The sequence below is a fragment of the Musca autumnalis genome, unplaced genomic scaffold (assembly GCF_047663935.1).
Source record: "Musca autumnalis isolate F117 unplaced genomic scaffold, ASM4766393v1 scaffold_1, whole genome shotgun sequence".
Classification (NCBI taxonomy): Eukaryota; Metazoa; Arthropoda; class Insecta; order Diptera; family Muscidae; genus Musca; species Musca autumnalis.
The window spans coordinates 118675565-118697161 of NW_027411644.1; the positions used below are offsets into that span (position 1 = coordinate 118675565).

The 21597-nt window shown below is 32.7% G+C and overlaps 1 protein-coding gene across 44 annotated transcripts in view; it reads right to left on the reverse strand.

Annotated features, from left to right (window-relative positions):
• The window catches only part of mtd (TLD domain-containing protein mustard), a 450874-nt gene that overhangs the window by 85746 nt on the left and 343531 nt on the right, over positions 1-21597 (reverse strand). For all 44 annotated transcript variants that reach the window (XM_073990750.1, XM_073990642.1, XM_073990855.1 and 41 more), the window contains one exon: positions 3030-3329. In XM_073990750.1, the coding sequence (XP_073846851.1) occupies positions 3030-3329 (300 nt within the window). The remainder of the gene's footprint in view (positions 1-3029; positions 3330-21597) is intronic.

Below are 21597 nucleotides of genomic sequence, written 5' to 3' on the forward strand. Positions count from 1 at the left end.
TGGGTATTTTTGAGTAATAAAAGCTAACTGCGCTCAGTCGCTTTTTAAAATGATTTATTTGAAATATTCCATTGTTTTATATTCATTATATTTCAATTTCATTAAGACTATTGAACTATTATCAAACTACTGTTTTTTCAAACAAGAATGTTCTACAAAAACATGAGTTTGGTAGTAATTTAAACGAAACTAGAGAAAGAGGCCATAAATATTAATTAGAAGTTACCACAACTCTTTTAAATGTTTTTCCAAATGTGCGATTCTCTAAGACATTTTTTGAGTTACCGACAAAAATCGGTAAAATTAAAATGCTTATAAATTCGGTAATTAACGAAATTTTTCGGTAAGTTAGCGACCAAAAAAAGTAGTCGTAAAGTTCTACCGACAGCAGCAGTGTTGTCAACTTTTATTTGAACTTTTCATTCATAATTTTGCGTTTTAATTTTACCTACATTTGTCGGTAACTCAAAAAAGGAGTTAGAGAACTGCACTACTGACGTCTCAAATCAGTGAAAATCCTCCCTTAATAGATGCTAACTTCTCCCATAACTTCAAAATGCATGCTTGCGAATCAATTTTTAAATCAATCGAAAAATCAATTCAAAATACATTCCATGGAATGTATATTTATTCACTACAAAGAACTAATGCAAAATGTGTACTTAAGAAGCAAATTAGACAGTATCTTCACTGCACCATGCCCTTGTAAAAATCATGACTTCATTCACGTAAAAAGACATAGTATAGTCACTTGCACTCATGATTCAACTACTTTTTTGGCTACAAACAAATATGCAGTCTGACATTTCTTGTACCTATGATTATCTGTTTGGATACAAACATTTTGCTGAGTAATTAAAATACAATAAAATAAATTGTTTCTTGTGTTGTTAAGAATTTTATTTGCAAAAATTTATTATAAATGTAAGCATTGCTAAAACGTGAAATTTTATGAAATGGATTCAAATCGGGGATTGTCAAAATGTGAAGAACGGAACGCATTTTTCATGACTCTGCGTGGACTGCTTCTAAAAAAGCTATTCAATCACTACTTCACATAGAACAACTTCAAATAAATTTTGCTGGGTACACTACATATTTCAGTGATCATCGGGTGTATCTTGTGCGGCAATCTGACTTAGCTCCTATCCCAAATTTTTCGTTCTATATACAGTTAGACAACAAATGTATTGCAAAGGCCAACATTGCACAAATGTTCATATTAATTGTTCGTTTATGGCAACAAATTATGTAAAAACTATATGGTTTTTTGTGTAAACATCTTGCTATTGGTCCTCAAAACAATATTTCGTCAAAATGTGCAAACTTTATTTACGATTTATAATAAATACGGCCAAAAATAAGAATTACCTACTACTTGGATGCGACAATGACTGTATTGCAAAAATTACCAAATCTATAATTTCTTGGGGAATTACCAAAGAAGTGTTCCTCGATAAGTTGTTTATCCACTTTGGACATTCATTGAAGCTTTAATGAACTTAAGCGGGGTACACACGATCAGTTTTGACTGACGATTTTTCGGAAATATCGGCAAATGTCAAACTGTCCAGCAACCACAAAAAGCGGCCACACTGGCAAGCAAACGATTATTTGAGCAAAACTGACTGTAAAAACTGATCGTGTGTACCCCACTTTTATTAGTTTAGTGTTGTTCTATTATATTAGAAATTTACACAAATAAGATTAACATGTCGTGATCTGGCCTTTGGAATTGTGGAAGTTGAACTTGTTTGAGCTTTCTGGATCCCTTTTACTGACTTTCAGAATAATGACTATTAAATGTTTCCTAATTATGTCAGTGGGTATGTCTTGCATACTTCTTTGCTTGGTATTCATTACTACGCAAAAATTCGGTATTCCAGCTTTTTCAGAACGGGGTTAATTTCCATATTTAAAGGGTTTTTATTGGATTTTGCAAATTTTTGAGATTTTTTATGATAGCAGAGGGAAATATCTATCCATTTAGTAAAAATGAAGTCATTCCAATGCTATACTACTGTTGTAGGTCGTTTCAAAATACTGCACTGTGGGTCCATTTTACCTTATACTTTCCACAGGTATTTTGATGTTTTCAAATTCAAAATTATTCGAATTACAAATGGAATAATTCGAATTACAAATAAAACGATTCGAATTACAAATAAAATAATTCGAATTACAAATAGAATAATTCGAATTACAGAGAGAGATTTGATGTCCGACTTTTGTCATTGTCACCAACCAAGAGAAAGTTCTTAAGGCCAGAACAGAATCAATCGTCGCTTGCTTTGCTTGCTTCCCCAAATGTCAAATTATAAAGGAATGCCAGAGCCTCTTTGCAAATGCGACCGCGTTCCCCTTTAGGAGGCTCTGACATTCCTTTATAATTTGACATTTGGGAAGCAAGCAAAGCAAGCGACGATTGATTCTGTTCTGGCCTTTAAGGATAATACTCAATCGGGTCGTCATATTATAATGAAATCCCAGAGCCGTCAAAACATTTAAAAAAGTCCATCGTTTAAAGACAATATTTTCGTGTACTTAATAAGCTTACAAAAAATATAATGATCGATACAGTCGTTTTCGAGCTATAGTGAACACCGACTTCAAAAAATGAAACACGCGTTTAAAGTTTCTAAGATCACAATGAAAGTTTCCCATCCAGTGTTCATATCCCAAAAAATTTTGTTCCGGTCCCCTTTAAAATTTTACCACTTTTTCTATGCTACTTATACATATTTCAAAATAAACCAATAAGAAAATTTTCCCGTTTTTTCGGGAATGAAAAAAGTAGAGAATTCTCAAACCCTAGTCCTTACACATATTTTTTAGAAATTTGGACTTGACAAATGTTACAATTTTAAAATTAAAATTTAAATCCATTAACCCTATTGAGACTACTAGACATTAATTTTAAATACCCTTTTTAAATTGTATATATATTCTTCTAAGTAACGTAAAATACTTCATTATAATTACATTTTATTTTAATTTTTTGTTTCATAAAACAGTAAATAAAAACTTACCATCTGCATCATTTTGTTCTTCAACAGATAATTTACGTTCAACTGGACTCGATTTGCCGGAAGCATTTGAACCACCTGCTTTATCATCAGCTGAACTGGTCGATACATTATCCTTGGCACTCTTGTCCGGTACCAACAGCTGTTGTCCGGGATAAATGAAAGAACTGTTTAAACGATTCAAATGTGTCAACTCAGATGGTGTCGTATCGAAACGGGCGGCAACCGATGTTAAGGTGTCACGATTGCCCACCGTATAATTGATGGTGGGTATAGTGGGTAGTGATGATTTCTTGCGTTCATCTGAAATATATATAAAATACAGAGAAAACATGATAACTTTGGGTGTGGAGATTGCTATATTTATGATTTCTATTATTATTACTTGTCAGTTCATTTGTTGTTAGTAGAGTTTGCTCGAATATCACAAAATCCTTAAGTAAATCGTGCATTAGCCATTTGTCGGAATTTTCACGAGAAATTTTTGGTGTCAAATATACCACAATAAAGTCGTAGCTAATGGCGGATTCATCATCCAATGTCTGGGGAGGATTTGAATTACACACAAGACGACGATATATTTGTATGTTATCCATTGTAAAGAAATGTGTTTTTAATCAGACTTTTTTAATTGCTTGCTGTTTTAGTTATAAACATAGTTTTTCTGGTTTTTTGTTTTGAATCATAACTTTTAACCGGCGGAACACCCAAACAATAATTCTGTTGAATATCACGTTTAAAACACTTGTGTAAGGCACTTTTATTTTTCTTCTGTTCTTTTCTCTCTCTCCTTTTCACACTAACAAAAATTAGCGAACTTCTTAAACGCGAATATTGGTGTTTAAGAATAACTCAAGAAGACTTGTAATAACAAGAGACAACAATGCCTATAGGCACATATACTTTTTTATAAACTTTGATAATTAAAAAAATGAATATTAGCCAAAAAAGTCTAATCTTTGGAAATAAAAGAAGAGAGTAAAAGGAAGAGATAGGAAGAGCAGAAGAAATAATAGATTGAAAAATATAAATAAATTTCCAGGAAGCCAGTTACACAAGAGCTTACGAGTATTATAACAATAAAGCGGCGTTTGCATTAGAGCTTTTTGCCTGTCGATTTAAATTGTCATTTTCATACAATATATGTCAAATAAATCGAGATAATCACTTAACCATGTTATAAGTGTATGGTATACTGGTTTGAACTCAAAGGGAAAAAACCGATGTCTGATTTTTTAGGCGGCACCCCTAAAGTGTTTTATTTTGTTAGATTTTAAGATTGCCAAAGTTTGAGCACAATCGGAATATGTTAACACGTGCCACTGGGGCCTCAAAGTTTTCAAAGTAATTTGTATGGGGCCAAAGGTCAATTTTCGCGAAATTGCTCTAAAGGTCACATTTATAGCCCATTTAGATATGACATCATTAGCCGGATTTAGCACATTATCAGGTTTTATTTGCTAAATCCAGCCAAAATCTACCAGATTTCCCATACAAAAATAAATCTTCGTATTGAGTGGATTTATTTTAAATCTGGCATAAATCCTCGTATACAACTCTGTTTTTTGCAACATGTTGCTGGAAAATACAAAAAGTTGCAAGCTGGCACAAGAAACAAGGTAGATGCATCGGTGAATTGCTACACTAAAAATAATATAAAATGTCAAAATTTTTACACAAGGCGGAAAAATTAAATTTGTTTTGATGTACAAAGTTGATTTTAATCAACCAAGACTAATATTTACAATGTCTAAACGATAAAATAATTAGTTTATTTATTTTAGATGGGCAAACTGCGATAGAATAATTCTTTATTTTCTCTTTAGTTAGCATTAGTAGCATAATGTGGTAACATTTTCAGTATTAAACAATAAATTTGTAATTTGACGTATGTGTTTTGGGACGAATTCAATTTACAAAAAATTCTTTTGACGTTTCAAATTCGATCAGATGGGCTGATGCATCTACCTTGGTAATTGTGCTAAGAACAAAAATCAGCTGACTGCCATTTAAATCCTCCAAAATGTATATCTAAATGCAATGAGATTTGTACTGGAATTATTAAATCCAGTCGAGGATTTATGGCTAGTCTAAATGAGCTATTATTGTCCAATCGATGAGAAAATTTTACCAGTTCATTTCTGAGGCTAAACAAGTAATCCTACAAAAAATTTTGAAAATCGGGTCGGATTTTAATCTTAGCTATAGCTATATATAGGGCCCATGAAAACTTTGATGCCCCAGTGGCACGTGTAACATATGTTTTTTGTTTACCCAAACATATGATCGCAGGGATAAACAATTTTATGCTTTGATGTGTGATATTTAAAAATAAGCGACTTCGTGAAGATAATTTATACAAGGTATATAATTTATTTAGAAAGCGAACAAAACAAGCGACGAGCTGATTGAGTTTTGGCCTTAAAGGTTGGTAACTTGGGGGGGTAACACAGGACAATTTATCCTAAAAATCAATCTTTTTCACTAACAGTTTTAATCTTTAGCTTCGTTCCCGTACTGTTTTAATGGTAAAAGTCTCAAAAGAGCAAACCGTCGAAAATGAGTTCCACGTACAAATTTTTCCAAAAAGTACGGGAACGGAAAACTGGAAGAAACGTCAAAAAACTGGAACAGATGTCAAAGTCGGCGTGTGAGCCAATCAGAAGCCGACAAACATGTTGCACATTTTTACTCGCCCAAATTTGTCGTGCAAATAGTTTCTAAAGAGAAAGCTTTTCAGCACCATTTTTGCTCAAAAAAGTTGCATAATGAACTAAAAAACTTTTTAGTTCTGGAACGAAACTTTTATCTGATTTTTACAAACTACGATTTTGTATAGACAATTAAGGCAGCAGAACAATCGGTCCGTTGTGAGTCGCACCACACGTCAATAACAACCACATGAAAACTTCAAACGAAAACTTTGTATCTAGTATTAATCTCGCATCATTTACATATACCGTGGAGGGGATTAAGGCATTGCCGAACAGACGGTTATCGCTAGTTACGACGTTTTTCGGCAATTTACACACACACGACCCGAACGCAAAGAAAGAGCGTACAAGAGAGAGCATATGTTTTGATTTGTTTTTGTTTTGTCCCTGCAAACAGTTGGAAGATTTTGGACGATTTTTTGATCAGATTATTCTTCTGCGCTTCCTTTCGGCGATCTTTTAGCGAATTTTTATATAAAATTCACCCACGCGAGTAATTTGCCATTCGTAGACGATTCTCTGCAATTATTGTTTATTATCAATCGCTACAACGAATCTTCTGCTTTGCATCTCGGCGATCTTTCCGCGAATTTGTATTATGTTTCGCTTGTTCTTAGTGCAGGCGAATAATATATTATTCTTCCGAACCCCGATCACTAAAATTGTTGATTTGGTTCCATATAATTCTCATATACATACATATTCTACATAACTTTTATACAAATGGCACGTATGTATAATATTATTAGTATTGACAAACGCAAATATGTGCGGTTTTGTCAAGTTAAATGAAGAAAGTGAATGGAACCAGTATAAAAGTAACACTGCGATTACACATGACAGGACAGTTGGCTTCATGTATTGATTGTCAAAATCCCAAAATTTGCCTGTGTGACGTAAGCGTCCCGACAACTGCAAAAACAGTTCTTGTTCATGCTCTTTTGTTTTCAACTTATTTCAATTATTATCGCACTTATTTTTACAAAAATGCCAAAAATTTGTCTTCATTACTGTCTGTGAAAAATTGATAGACAGCTGTGAGACAAACGACAAATGTATATATGTGTTAGTAAATCAGAGTTGTATTTGAATAAAAACTGTCTGGTGTAAACGCCTAGTAATATAAGATAAGGAATAATTAAAAATTATAACAAATCAGAAAAGAAAACAAAAAGGGTAAAAATCAAAGACAACAAATTAAAGAAACAAAAAACAAAGAAGAATGAAAAATAAATTTCCTTTAATTTTTTTTTTATATTTTCTTCTTCTTAAGATCTTCCGTCAGCGAATCTTTGTCGCGATTCGCATTGCATAAACACTTACATACTTTAGGTTGGTGATACACGGAAGATTTTTAGGCGATATCGCCTGCGACAAAATAATCTCCCAGGAGAATCGCGAATTTTCCTTAGGCGATAGAAAATGTTTGCAGGGGTAGCATGCGTGCATACAAACATACTAACACACTGTCATAAATCAAAGACATAGAACTGTAAAGACTGGAAAAGATGCATAATGCACAAATGTTTATGAAACAAAGTATAGAAACATTTTACCAACAACAGGGGTATGTTAATGATAAAAACCCCATTAAAGCGCAATTCGGCTTATACAAATTGTAGGAAAGCAAAAAGTTGGACTCAGGATTGCATTCCATAGCAGTTTCCAGTTCATTGAATATGAACTTGGCGGTTAAAAACGCCTGAAATGGTTAACTACTTAACAGAATGTTGTTATGATATCGTAACAACAGAGCTTAACTCCATCTATTGACAAATGTTAACAATTGCAAAGATATATAACATAACAAGATGGGACATTTACATTGCCACTATACATCGACAGATGGCGCCGGGGGTATATCATAATGTTAATTTACAATATGGTGACATGAATTTATGCTATACTTGTTTTTGTTGCCGTCGTGTTCTGTTAGTTATCTGTTATACACAGACACCCTCTGCATTATGCACTATGTCCAATCTTTACCATTTTATGTCTTTGACAATTGAGTTTTCCAATCTTTATGTATTTAAATCTTTGTCCTCTTCGTCGGCACCAGATTAATGTGAAAGTCCATTACATTTTGTTTACATTATTTGAATTTATTAAAATGCCCAACGAAAATTGTATGGAATATAGGGTTGGACAGGTGTAGTACCAAATAGGTTCCGACACAATGTTCATTTTCTGTCGTTCTAAATACTTCCCGGACCGATATAATTAAATTAATCTTTCAATTTACCGTTTTTTATGTTTTCATGCGTTTTCATAGTTCTGGGTATCAATTCTTGTTCTATGAAAATGTGAAATAAAAAAATTATAAAGGAAATAAATGTCAAATGAAAAAAATTACAAAGGAAATATTTGCGGTACTACCCAACTCTAGTGAAGTCTCAAATTTCTATATATCTTTTTGCTATTCTCCGTCTATTTTCTTTTTTACCTCATTCTTCTGTTTTTTTTTTTCAATTCAAAGCGCAATATCGTTCCATACATGATGAAATTATAAGAAGAATTTTCGGTCAAATCAGAGTTGTATTTATGCTCTTTACGTGACCTGTTAAATAGATCTAGGTTCCATAACATTAGGTTTATCTGGTTACCCAAAAAATTGTAACAATTTGTAAAAAATGTCAGAGAATGTTGTTGTTAACACAATTTCTTGACAGTTCTTTACTGAGAAAATTTCTTCTTGCAAAAACTTGCTAGTAACCAGGCACACATATTTGCTCTGTTCCAGAATCAGAATATACTATTTTTTATATTTCTGTCAAATTAATAAGGTAAAAATTGCAAAATAGTAGACTCCTGCAGGTTCTGGAACAGACCATTTTTGTTAAATTCCAACGCCACCTAGCGATGTATAGTTACATTGATGTGTCCTATCTTACTGTACGTTTACATATAACTGGATTTAGTTAATTAAGTTGAGGATTGGAATTGAAAATTCATATAAATCCTCATACAGAAGGTTAATCCGGCAAAAAGCTTTAATGTAAACTTGCCATATCTCTGATAATAAACTTAATCCGCATTATATGAGCTTATGCCGGCACACAGCACGACAATCTTTTATTAGTTTTGCTATTAAAAACAATGGAACGAAGCCTAAATAAATACTGCTACTGAAAAAAAACTGCGCGACTGTGTGCACGAACCATTTGACTAATCTAAAAAATATGGAAACATTATCCGATTACAATTTTTGCAAAGGCCTCTCGTGACTATCGCCCAATTAATATTTGAGAATCACTGAAACCACGTTTTTCACATATAAACATTTGTATCTCCACTTGTATATTTCAAAAAACATTCACTGATGATGGAAAGACACCACTTTTTCGTATAAATCTCTGCGATACGAATTGATTTATGTATGAATGGCGGTAGCATTAAAACAAAGCAAATAACGAGAAATGACTAATTCACAATACCGATCTTTAAAACAAAACATAGACAAATCGCGAGACACAGTCAATCAACAACATTGTAACCGAACGAAATAAAGAGCGCGTCCAAACCGACTGATTAAATGTCGATGTTTGTTGTGCTACTAATTGTCGTCGTCCCTCTTGCAACGTTCCAGTCAATGGCGCTCATATTGCGATTTGAAAAATTTCTCTCAAACTTTGAGGCGATAGTTGTTGTTTTTTATAAGCCTTTGTTGTTTTATTTCGTTTTGGATATTTCTGCTGACGCTTGGAGTCTCATTTGGATAGTAGTTGTATTTCGTTTAATTTGAATATTACCCTCTCATATTGTTGGTGTCGTTTGGGGCGAACGGATACTGCAAAATATTGTTGTTGACATAATTTAAGTGTTAAATTTCGTTTAAAGTGTAAACAATTCGGTTTTTTGCAAACATACATAAATATGTATTAAAAAATTTATTAATTTGGAATTTATATTCCCACTCGTTTTGGAAGCGCATTTACAGTGCATTCATTCTCCAAAATGAGGAGTGATTGATCCAAAATTGATTACATAGCTGTTATCATCGAGGTGTTTGTCTGTATCTTCAAAAGTTCCGTGATAAGATAAATTTTTATTATAAATATTTCTTATGGCACCTTTACACGGAGGCGCATGACATTTAAAAGCAATGGCGATTTATTTCTTTTAAAACATGTTTAATTTAAATCATAAGGGTTAAACCCATTTTACACTTGCACTTAAAACAGGTGTTTTGGGAGTTTATGTCATTTATTCGAAAGATATTGTATGGAATTGACAACTTAAATGATGCATGTTTTATAAAATATGTTAAATGTAAAATGCGTTTTATAGCAAAACGAAGGGTGCAATGGTATGCACACGCCTTCCCAGACGCCTTCCCAGACCAGGCAACATAAAATTTTGCGACATTTCGAGAGTATTCGTGATTTGTGGTTAAAATTTGTTTCTTTATTTAATAAAAACAAAAATAAATGTTTTCGCATGCGAGTTTAAGTTTGTTGCTTGTCAATATTCCAATGCATTTCTGAGAATAACAGTTTTCGTACATTCTCTACTTAACAGAATCTTTACTTTGTTCCAGAACCTGCATGAAGCTACTATTTTTTACTACGATAGCATTTTTTCCTTTATGTTATCGGGAAAAATGGTAAAAATTAGTACTTCTTGCAGTTCTGGAACATCCCAGCAAAAAGTTTGCATCCGCGGATGCAGTTTAATCACTACAAGTGTACAGTACAAGTACCGTTGGAGTATATCTCTTTCTATGAATTCACTTATGAATTTTACAAGGGAGCGCGCAGCTAGGATGCACTCCATTTTGCTTCCACAGCTAGGATGTACTCCATTTTCGATCCAAATCACAGCTATTGATGTAGTGTTTTGGATTGAATTTAAAGGCACTCTTCGGATTGCATTTTTAGTCAGTCTAAAGATGCAATAAAAATGCAAGCCATTACGAAATATCCCAGAATATATAAAATGCATTTATTATTTGTGTAAAACAATAATACAAAGAACTTTATTATATAAACAAAAAATAAAAAAGTTTCCATTAAATTCAATTACATTTGGGTTTACTTTCTCCGTTTTCCAATTAATCCAAGCGCATTTGATTTTGCTTCATCATCCTAAAGGTTTTTTATGTTGCCTTTCCTTGACTAGTTCAGCTTTCGACATGGACTCCAACTGCACTCCACTCCATAAAAAAATTTCCGTCTCGTGAACTTTCGCAAAAATTTTCGCAACCTAAGTTTTTATTTCCAAAGACATAAAATATAACAAGATGGGACATTTCCATTGCTACTATACATTGAAAATATACTTTTCCCATCTTGTTTATTTACATCATTGGAATAAAGAAGAAACGGGCAACCTACTTCAAAATTGGCTCGGTCTTCTTTATTCTTTTATTTTTATTATGTCAGAAATGAAGCAAGGCAATGAAGCCAGGCAACGAGGCTGCTTATGTACCCAGGCCTTTAAGTTCTGTTTCTATAACAAAACAACAACCACAAGTAAAATGTGTAAGCGAAGTTAAGTTTGTTCTTGAAGTTTTCATGTGGTTATTGTAACGCGGCACTCAAAGGACCGTATGTGCCGGGCCTTAAGAGCCAAAAAACCAGTGGATTTTTCTTGCTTTTTTTCTTTTAATTCATATTCTTCATTTCTTTTAAAAGAATAAAGAACTACCGAGACAAATTCAAACTTTTTTCATTAATTCTTTTACTAGAACAAAGCAAACGACGAGCTGATTGAGTTATCTATGAGTTCATAGATTTCCCCCGTGCAAGCAAAATTTCATAATTTCAATCCATAGGTAACGTTATCGGGTCGAAAACGGCCGTGTTACTTACACCAAGGATTTTGCCTGGTTGATCGTTGCCAATGTGTAAAAAATTCTAAAACACTTATATGTGGCAATGTTTTTACGAAATCATGAATGAAAATCACCAATGTTACCACATGTTTTCAAAATTTACGCGCCTCGGTAAATGTCACGTAGAAATTACCAAACGCGTAGGTAAAAATAACTAATAGGTAGCTACCTACCCGGTTACCTAGGGCTAGAAATTACGGGCATAAGCTGAAAACAAATCCAGCGTTTGAGTAAAATTGTTTGTCATTTTTGGTAGATGAATAAAAGACAAAGTGCTGCCAAGTTTCTTCTACAAGAAATGACACAAAACTTTACTTAAGCGTTGGATGTGTTTTCAGCTTCAGTTTTAGCCAGCTTTAAATAACGCCGTAGAATCCAAACGGTATTTGAAAAGACAAACCCCCTTCAGGGGTGTTCTAGTCTCAATATGGACCTTCAAAATATGCCTACTAGAAGTAGAAGTTGTGTGTTCAGTGTTGCACGGTGTAATTGTTTCTAAGAGGTAGTTTACAAAAGGTGTGTCTTGTTACGTGATAATTTGTAATAATTATTACGAAATGTTACTTTTGTGTAAAAAGACAGCATTTTTTACACAAAAGTTCACTTAAAAAGAAATTGCTAAAAGTTGCTGAAAGAATTTTTCCCAGCAACATTTAGCAAGTTCGATCAGCTGTTTTTAATCATCTGCTAATGGTCAGCTGCTCAATATTTATCTTATTTTTGTGGAAAATATATAAATATTACGATTCAGCTATATTTATTGATTGTTTTATTAATATATTTATTATTTCTTATTTATTTTGTTTAAAATTGAAGAACATTTCATTGCTTGAAGTTAGTTTTTTCTTTATGAATTGGCGCCAATGTTTTTGTTTCAGTTATCAACTGTTATCTTGCTAAAGTTTACTAAATGCTGTCTTTTTACTTTTTTCTCTATTTTCGTATCAAAGAGTAAAATCTCTCTTACACTCTGAAAAGAAGTTACTGAATAATTATTACTGAAAAAGTAAAAAGACACAACTAATATCTATCAATGTGATATGTGCTGAAAAATTTCTATCGTTATGCAGTCGCTAATGTGTGCAATACTGTGGATTTTACTTATACCCCGGTTACACTATTGAAGGTTAGCCCACTGGGTTTAATAGATCCAGTGGGTTAATCTTTGCTGGTTACACTTAGCTTTTCGAGGATATAAACTGTCAGCTGGTGTTTGTTTACGTATACATACAAAATAACTAATAAAGTCGTGTTTTACACTTTTACAATTTATCGTATGAGATATCGTCCCCTCTATGCTACTATTGGTATATTTTACACACAGGGATCCATTTTTGTATCATGGTATCAAGCGTACTTTCTGTTAAAAAAGTGTCTAATGTAAAAAAAATAAATAATTTTATGATTTTCAAATAACTTTAGATTTATTAACTCCATAAAATCTCATGCGACCAATCGTAAACGTGTAAAACACGACATACTCTGTTGCAAAAACAGTTGCAACTTTTGGTACTTTTTGAGTAGAGTTGGATTTTTTGCACAAATACCGAATACAACACTGTATTTTTGGTGGATTTGTGCCGGATTTAAAATAAACCCAGTCGTGAGAGGATTTAATTTTTGTATGACAAATCAGGTCAGATTTGACCAGATTAAACTATAAATCCTCATAAAGTGGGTTAACCCGGCAAAAAACTGTAGTGTAACCGTGCTATTACGCCATTTATTTTGCATCGACACAAGCAAAAATGCTGTGAAATTACGTATCCACATTGCCTGCGTGGGTAGATTTGGAATGTTTTTATTTCGTGTCATATGACATTGATAGCTAGTGTAAACTACCTCTAAGAAAAGTGGTTTCATTTACACTGACATCATCCGTACAATATGTACATACATACAGTTTGACAAGTAATTGTTTTCAAACTGAGAAAACGAACACTTTTCATGCATTAATTACTAAAAAATGACAAATAGTTGTGACAAAAATGTCGGGTTTTTTGCAAAAATTACTTGATCGACTTGTTAAAGACCAAAATGAATGGATAAATAAAAAACTAACCCGCTTAGTTCAACAATAATAACCAAAAGAATAATTAACATGTAATGCAAGGTGCCAAGAAAATGTTTTCAAAATGTAATTGAGGTTCCAAAATACCCAATGTTTTCGGTAAATACTTAAAAATAATGACATTTTATGAATTTTATTCTTAACAAGGATCAGTTGCTAACAAGTTTTAACAATATTAGGCATGGAATATCCCCACTAAGCGGCTTACCATATGGACCAAGGGGGTACCAGATCGTATTACACGTAAACGATGTCCAATAGGTCTCAAACCGGAAATATCTGAAAACTAAGACATTTTATGAGTATTTTTAGTTCACCAGGATGGACTTCCATCAATTACAATAAATATTGCCTACAGAATACCTCGATCAGGAGGGTTGCCAGATCGACTAAAAAAGTACCAGGTCTTATTAACAGTAAAAGGGACCAACTAGGCCCACAACCACAGCCTACAAGTGGTTCATTCAACTCAAAATTTATTAAGAGATAAGAATATTTCATGAAATAGTCGAAAATAGCACATTTGGAGACTAATATTCCTTAGAAATTTGTGGGGTACAGATTTCTACAATTTTCGTAAATGCTTACTATGACCTACTGGAGACATTTCGTGTACTGTGAAGTAATACTGTGACAAAAATTTCTATGTGACGGGGAAATAATGCTACAGTGTTACCATGGTATACGATCAAAGCCAAAAAACTTACGGGAGTTCCTCAATCTGGCTGTTAATAGATAAAATTGGATGTCTATAGCAAGCTCAGTATAATTTAGCAATATCTTCCATATGCATTCCTAACCGATTTTTGTACTTCTTGGTTATATTTTGGTTTGTTTTAGTGAATATCCTTATCCCTAAATTAAATTTCAGTTAAATAAAACACTTTTAAGATCTAATTGTGGGCCTAGGAGGTCCAGTTAACTGTTTTTAAGACCTGATACATTTTTAGTCAATATGGCAACCCTCCTGATCGAGTTCTGCTGTAGGTAATATTCATTTTAATTGATGTCATACCATCTTGGTAAACCAAAATACTCATAAAATGTCTTAGTTTTCAGATATTCCCGGTTTGAGACCTATAGGACATCGTTTACGTGTAATACGATCTGGTACCCCCTTGGTCCATATAGTAACCCTCTTAGTGGGGATATCCCATGCCTAATATTGCTGATACTTGTTAGCAACTAATCCTTGTTAAGAATGAAATTCATAAAATGTCATGATTTTTAAGAATTTACCGAATACATGGGTTATTTTGGAACCTTAATTACATTTTGAAAACATTTTCTTGGCACCTTGCATTACATGTTAATTATTCTTTTGGTTATTATTGTTGAACTAAGCGGGTTAATTTTTTATTTATCCATTCAATTTGGTCTTAAATAAGTCAACCAACTAATTTTTGCAAAAAACCCGACATTTTTATCACAACTATTTGTAATTTTTTAGCAATTAATGCATGAAAAGTGTTCGTTTTCTCAGATTGAAAACAATTACTTGTCAAACTGTATATTTGGCTGATTAAAGTTTCTTTTGTTTTCCTGCCTTACAAAAAATAGGTGATAACGAATATCTTTTACGATGGTAGCAAACACAATAAAATTAGTTAAGTCTAGTAGTTAAGTGCCTTACTACTCGACATTGGTCAATTGTGGAGAAAATCATTGTCAATTTTAAGTATGTACTTGAATGTTATTTTCACTCTTTAGGTGCCCAGCAAAAAGTTTGCTGATTTCATCCAATCTGTCAAATTCATTGTTATTGTGAATTTTGGTATGAAAACTTAAACAAAAATTTTGACAGCTTAAAGCGCTTTCAATCAAAATAGTCTTGTATTTGTAATTTCTGGTTTATCTTATCAATTGCATAATGGATTGCATTCAAAAATGTAGTTTAATCGTTAGTGCAATGCGGCTGCACTGCATTTTTTGAATAAATTGAATTAATCTCAATTTCTAAAATGAACTTCTTAATTACTGTGATCATCAATCAGCTCTAATTTTTACTAAATTGAAAGAAGTTACGTGTTCTTTTTTCACTTTTGTTATTGGCGCCATTTTCGAACAAACAGCTTGGCCGGCCAACTTTTAATCACAGACGCAATGCAATTTAATACTCTCAGCCTCAAATCAAAATAAAAAGGGGAATCCCAGATTTTTTACATTAAACAAGCATGTGTGTTGTGCACGGATAATAGAGCTAAGTATGGTAATATGCTTTTTACATTAGAACAAAAATCAGATTTTATGGCTGTTTCGTCTTTTACCATATGACGATAGCTGCGTCATTTATTAACAACGCACGAAACCAACATACCAGCAACTGTTTTATGTTGTTGAGAAAAACAAAAATACTCAAACTATAACAAAAGTGAAAAAAATAATATGTAGTCAAAAAAAAACTTGCAAAAATTATGTTTTTTTTTTCTTTGTTTTTAATTAAGTCAAATTTGTTGATAAGCATTTGTGAAATTCCTTTTTTAGAATTAAAATTATTGTGTACGCGTGTTGTGTCATTATGTGTGTTCGTTTACTCAAAATTCGTACAAATTGTTACTGGATGTTGTTCGTTTAATCTTCAGTACAATGCAAAAGACCTTAGTCCTTTACAAGAAGTTACTGGACTTGTACAAATTTGTCGAGTAAACGAACACACATATTATGTGCGTGTGTATATGTAAACAAATGACGCAAAAAGCAAATGTAAATAAAATTCATATATTTTTAGAATTTCGTATAACGATCAAATAATAGGCGATTTAGATATGACTTCATTAGCCGGACTAAGCGCATTATAAGGTTTTATTTGCTAAATCGGGCCATAATCTACCAGATTTCTACCAGATTTTTTGTTCGCACCCTAAAGGTCGCGTTTTTGGCCGATTCAGCTGAAAATTGGGAACTACAATTTTTTTAGCAATAGGAAGAACGCTATTGCTTTTGGTAAAAATCAGTTCAGATTTGGATATAGCTCTCATATATATTTTCGCCCGATTTGGCGTATTTGATGCACCAAGACGCTATATACGTCCAAGTTTGATAAAATTTTGCATGGGTGACTGAATTCGGTCTACAAATAAGTGTGCCAAATTATATCGAAATCGGTTCAGATTTGGATATAGCTCCGATATATTTTTTCGGCCGATTTCACGTATATTTTGTACCACATACGCTATATATGTCCGATTTCGATGAAATTTGGAATGTGTGACTGAATTCGGTCTAAAAATAAATGTGCCAACTTATATCGAAATCGGTTCTGATTTGGATATAGCTCCTATATATTTTCGCCCGATTTCACGTATTTGCTGCACCAAACACGCTATATACGTCCGATTTTGATGAAATTTGGAATGTTTGACTGAATTCGGTCTAGAAATAAGTGTCCCAAATAATATCGAAATCGGTTCAGATTTGGATATAGCTTCCATATATATTTTCGGCCGATTTCACGTATTTTCTGTATTCACAGTGGTGTAGGGTATCATATAGTCGGCCCCGCCCGACTTTGATCCTTTCCTTACTGGTTATATTATAGCCTTTTGCAGAGTTAACCTTCTTAATGAGGATTTATTTGACGTATACGCAAAGGAATTGACATTTGAAACCCAGTGGGTTTCTCAAATCCGGTTATATATAAACGTTGAAGCAATCCATATTTCAATATTAACAACATTTCAATAGTAACAATTTACATAGTTTTGTACCTTTGTCATTGTGAGTTTGTAAATATTCCAATTTCCCATTGTGATTGATTCATTGTATTTTAAAGTTAACTGTTACGCCCTACTATTTCTTCTCACGATTAGTACTTAGGCTAGAACAAAATTCAATAAAATCACTCAGTTTGTGATCTACATTCTAACGCGTTACATAACCATCAGATAAGATCACAAAGAGTGTTCTCCATTCTAACACGTTATGGTAACTATCAGATAAGATCACAATGAGACAATTTGTCCATCCGGCAGTTACACCAATCCTCAATTGTGTTTTCCTGAACAATCGACACCAGATTGTTATAACGTACTATTATGTATTAGATTCAATCAAAAACTAATTTTGACTTTTTGGAAATACGACTTCGGGCATTTATGGAGACGTTATGTTCTTGTGGGATCATAAGAACCTAATAATCTTGTACTTAAGCGAAACGGAATTAAAAATATACATTTTTAAAGAAAATTGTAAACTGTCAAAGTCAAAATTTCGATTTTTTCTAAACATTCCTTCCTTAAATTTTTTTTTAAAGACTCTCGCTTACACGCAGAGAAAAAATATTTTTCGCTTTTGTTGGAACAAAAATATATGTTTTGGTTCCAAAAATGTATTTGTTTTGTTCAAACATTGTAATCCAAATCCAAAAATACCATCTTTTGTTCCAAACATAGAAAACAAAAACAACTTTCGAATTTCCGCAATATTGTTAAAATCGTTAACAATACCTATTGTAGGAACTATCATAATCTAATTTTGTTTACAAAAAGTATTGTCAATACAGAAAACCAGCCCAGAAATTTTTGATTTGAGTGCATATACTTCTCATATACACTTTTCGCATAACTTGGATATAAATGTCGCGTATAATATTGCAATCATTGATGAACACAATACATGGTTTGCTGCATTGGCTGACAACAAAGACAAACAAAAAGCCACAAGAACCCACCACAACATAAGGAATAATTAAACACCATAACAAACATGAAAAGGAAAGAAGAATGAAACAAAACAGAAACAGGATTTACAATACTACATGAGGAATCCAACAATATGTTAACAATACATATTTTGCTCTTGGAATATTGTTGGATCAAACATATTTTTTTCTCTGCGTGTAATTTCAAGCTTTTTATATGTATAACTAGCCGGCCCGGTCCGCGTTGCTGGCCCTTGAAACAGTTTTATGTTACCTTTTCTTAAGAAAATAATATTTCTTGCGTCGCAAATTAGTCGGGATCTGCAAGTGACTATAAATTAGACATCTTCAGAAATGTTGGTGTCTATATGAAATTTGGCAGTATGTTAACTGATTGCTTGAGGCATGCATTTATTTCATCTGCTGGAATAGTATAACTGGCAGTGTTTGTCTGAAATCTGAACATGAATTGCTCTTAAATCCTTCAAAAATCATTCTAAAGCTTCTTGGGAATTTTTATGTGCCATCGTACATTCGTTCCAGATGATAATTTCCATTTAATATTGCATGTGTGCAATTCAATCAATAGAATGTCCAGTCCTTGCAACTTCTTATAATGTATACCTGATGAAGCTGTAGCAATCGATATGTTGCCTTCTAATCTAAAGACTTGCTTTCCAATAAGACCAAAGCTTCGTTATGCATAACATCTGTTATTTCCATTAATTTGTGACATATTTCAGAAATCTGGGGCTCAATTCTGTTTCTATGCAAAGACATAAAAACAACTAAGACTAGACAAAATGCATGCAACAAATAAATGTTTACGAAACTTTGTTTAGAAACATTACCCTTAACAGGTTGCAGTTAATTCAAAATCGCAACCAAGGAGGAACATTTCATGTAATGGTATCAGAAACGAAATCTATGAATTGAATGATCTATTCAAGAATAATTCTATGTCAATTGGATCGGTAAATTCGGTTAAATACGTAAAAATGTATAAAAGAAAAAAATGTTATATCACCATATTGTAATATAACATTATGTTAAATTCAAAAGCCATTCACTGAAGAATGATAGCAAAAAAATGTCTTATCTTGTTGTATTTATCATGGTACAAATACACAGGTAGCCGCATCGGCAATTGTTGGCAACATAAGATGTCAAAATTTGACATCAATTCAATGCAATTGACACATTATGTTACCATCAGCTGGCATGATAATGCTACCTGTATTATTGTACCATGGTATTTATGTCTTTGTTCTATGAAAATGTGAAATGAAAACTTTTATAAAGAAAAAAAACTGTCAAATGAAAAAAATTATAAAGGAAATATTTTTCATTTCAAATTTTCGTAGAACAAGAATCCAGCCCCTGAAATTTTCAAGAAATGGGGGAAAATTCAATGTTCCACAGAGAATTACACGTTCGGTCAAAGTTCATAAGAATATGTGGATGTGTTCTTCTTTTGTGATGTTATTCAAGGTCGTAAGTCAGGATTTATGTATAGGAATAGTTAACGGTAACGTTTTAACATTTGTAACGTTAACAGCAAACTCATTTAGTTTCTGTCCAGAATTGAGTTGCACGTTTGGGTGCAAACCTTTTATGTATTAACCAATAGATGCTAATCCAAGGTGACGTAGTAAGACTAGCTGATGTCTTCCCTTAAACGCCGTTTGCATTAAGGGCTCGGCACATACATACGATCCGTTGTGAGTCGCGCCACGCATCAAAAACAACAACCACATGAAAACTGCGTAAGGGATGCCAAGTTTGTTCTTGAAGTTTTCATGTGGCTGTTGCAACGCGACACTCAACGGATCGTATGTGTCGAGGCCTTTAGTTCTTTTTGTCGGTTTAACCTTCTTCATGAGGATTTATTATTACTGTCAAAATATATTTTTAATTACAAATAAGTAACATATATTTCGTTTCTATCAAACTGTATGTGTGCAACCTTTTTATTTCAACATTTGCGTTGTACCAGAGCCTGCAATAGATTCTTGCAGGTTTTGAAACATACTCTAAAACCAGACGTTAAAACTTTCATACGAAACTTTCAAGGTGTGGCTTTAGAGATATCACTTGGGATAAATATTTTATTCATTAATAATATTTTTGTAAATTTATAACAGTCTTTGTGTTTGATATAATAAATAAAGACGACGTCAAAAATCACCGTCATATATATCGAGTTATTTTAAGATAAGAAATTGATCTTTTGAAAGAAAGTACTTTTCATGATTTTCCCTATTTTCCTTTTTCTTTTCCTATTTTCCAAAATCATGAAAAATATGTTTTATTTGGCTCTACAACTGAGGGTAACCCCTCAAACTATTCCCGTTTTATATTTAAAGAATGTGTGGTTGTGTTGGTTTCTTGTTCTACTCATAATTGAGAGTACTTATCGAAATTATTTATAAACACCTGAAAATATGCTTTACTTTAATATATGAAAGAAATATTAACCTATGAGTTATGACCAAACAAAACCCATATCTTCACCAAAGTATTTGATGTTGTACTTTACGACTTTAGTAAATATTTATTTAGAACTATAACAATAACACGACCGTCGTCAATAGAAGAATTCGGCAACTAATTAATAATTGTAAAGTCTGAACATAAATGCAGGGCCCTAATTACGGTATTCGATTCGATCTAGTATTTGCTCGCGCCACCAACCGTACATTAACTAAGGTAGATGCATTAGCAATTTGTTACAACAATGCTAAAAAGTTTTACAAAAATAAATAAATTCGTACATTTTTCTAGCACAACTTCATTCCGAAATTATTACCCGAAGTATTATTCAACGAGTTCAAAAAATATTTACATTTTTCATTAATAATTTTTGGTCTACTCCAGAGCCTGCAAGAGCTACTATTTTTTTTACTACGATAACAATTTTTCCCTTATGATATATGGTCTGTTCCTTTACTTGAAAACTGCTCCCATATGAATTGTATTGTGTCTGAAGTAAAGGAACGCTTTTCGAGTAAAACGTTGTAAAACTTGAAGATTCTTGAACGTAAAGGAACAGGGCTATAGAAAACAAAGATGTCAATATTATAAGATAGGAAAAGTCAATTGTGAAAAATTAACTGTAGAGGGAGTTAACCTCTGTTGCTACGATATCATAGCAATATTCTGTTAAACGAAAACTGTTACTCATTGGAATATTGAAAGAAAAACATTAAAACTCAAGTTTGACGGCATTCACTTTTGATTTTTTCATTGAATGAACAATAAAAAAAGAAAAGAAATAAATTTCAGCCACAAAACACGACGTTAATGTTTTC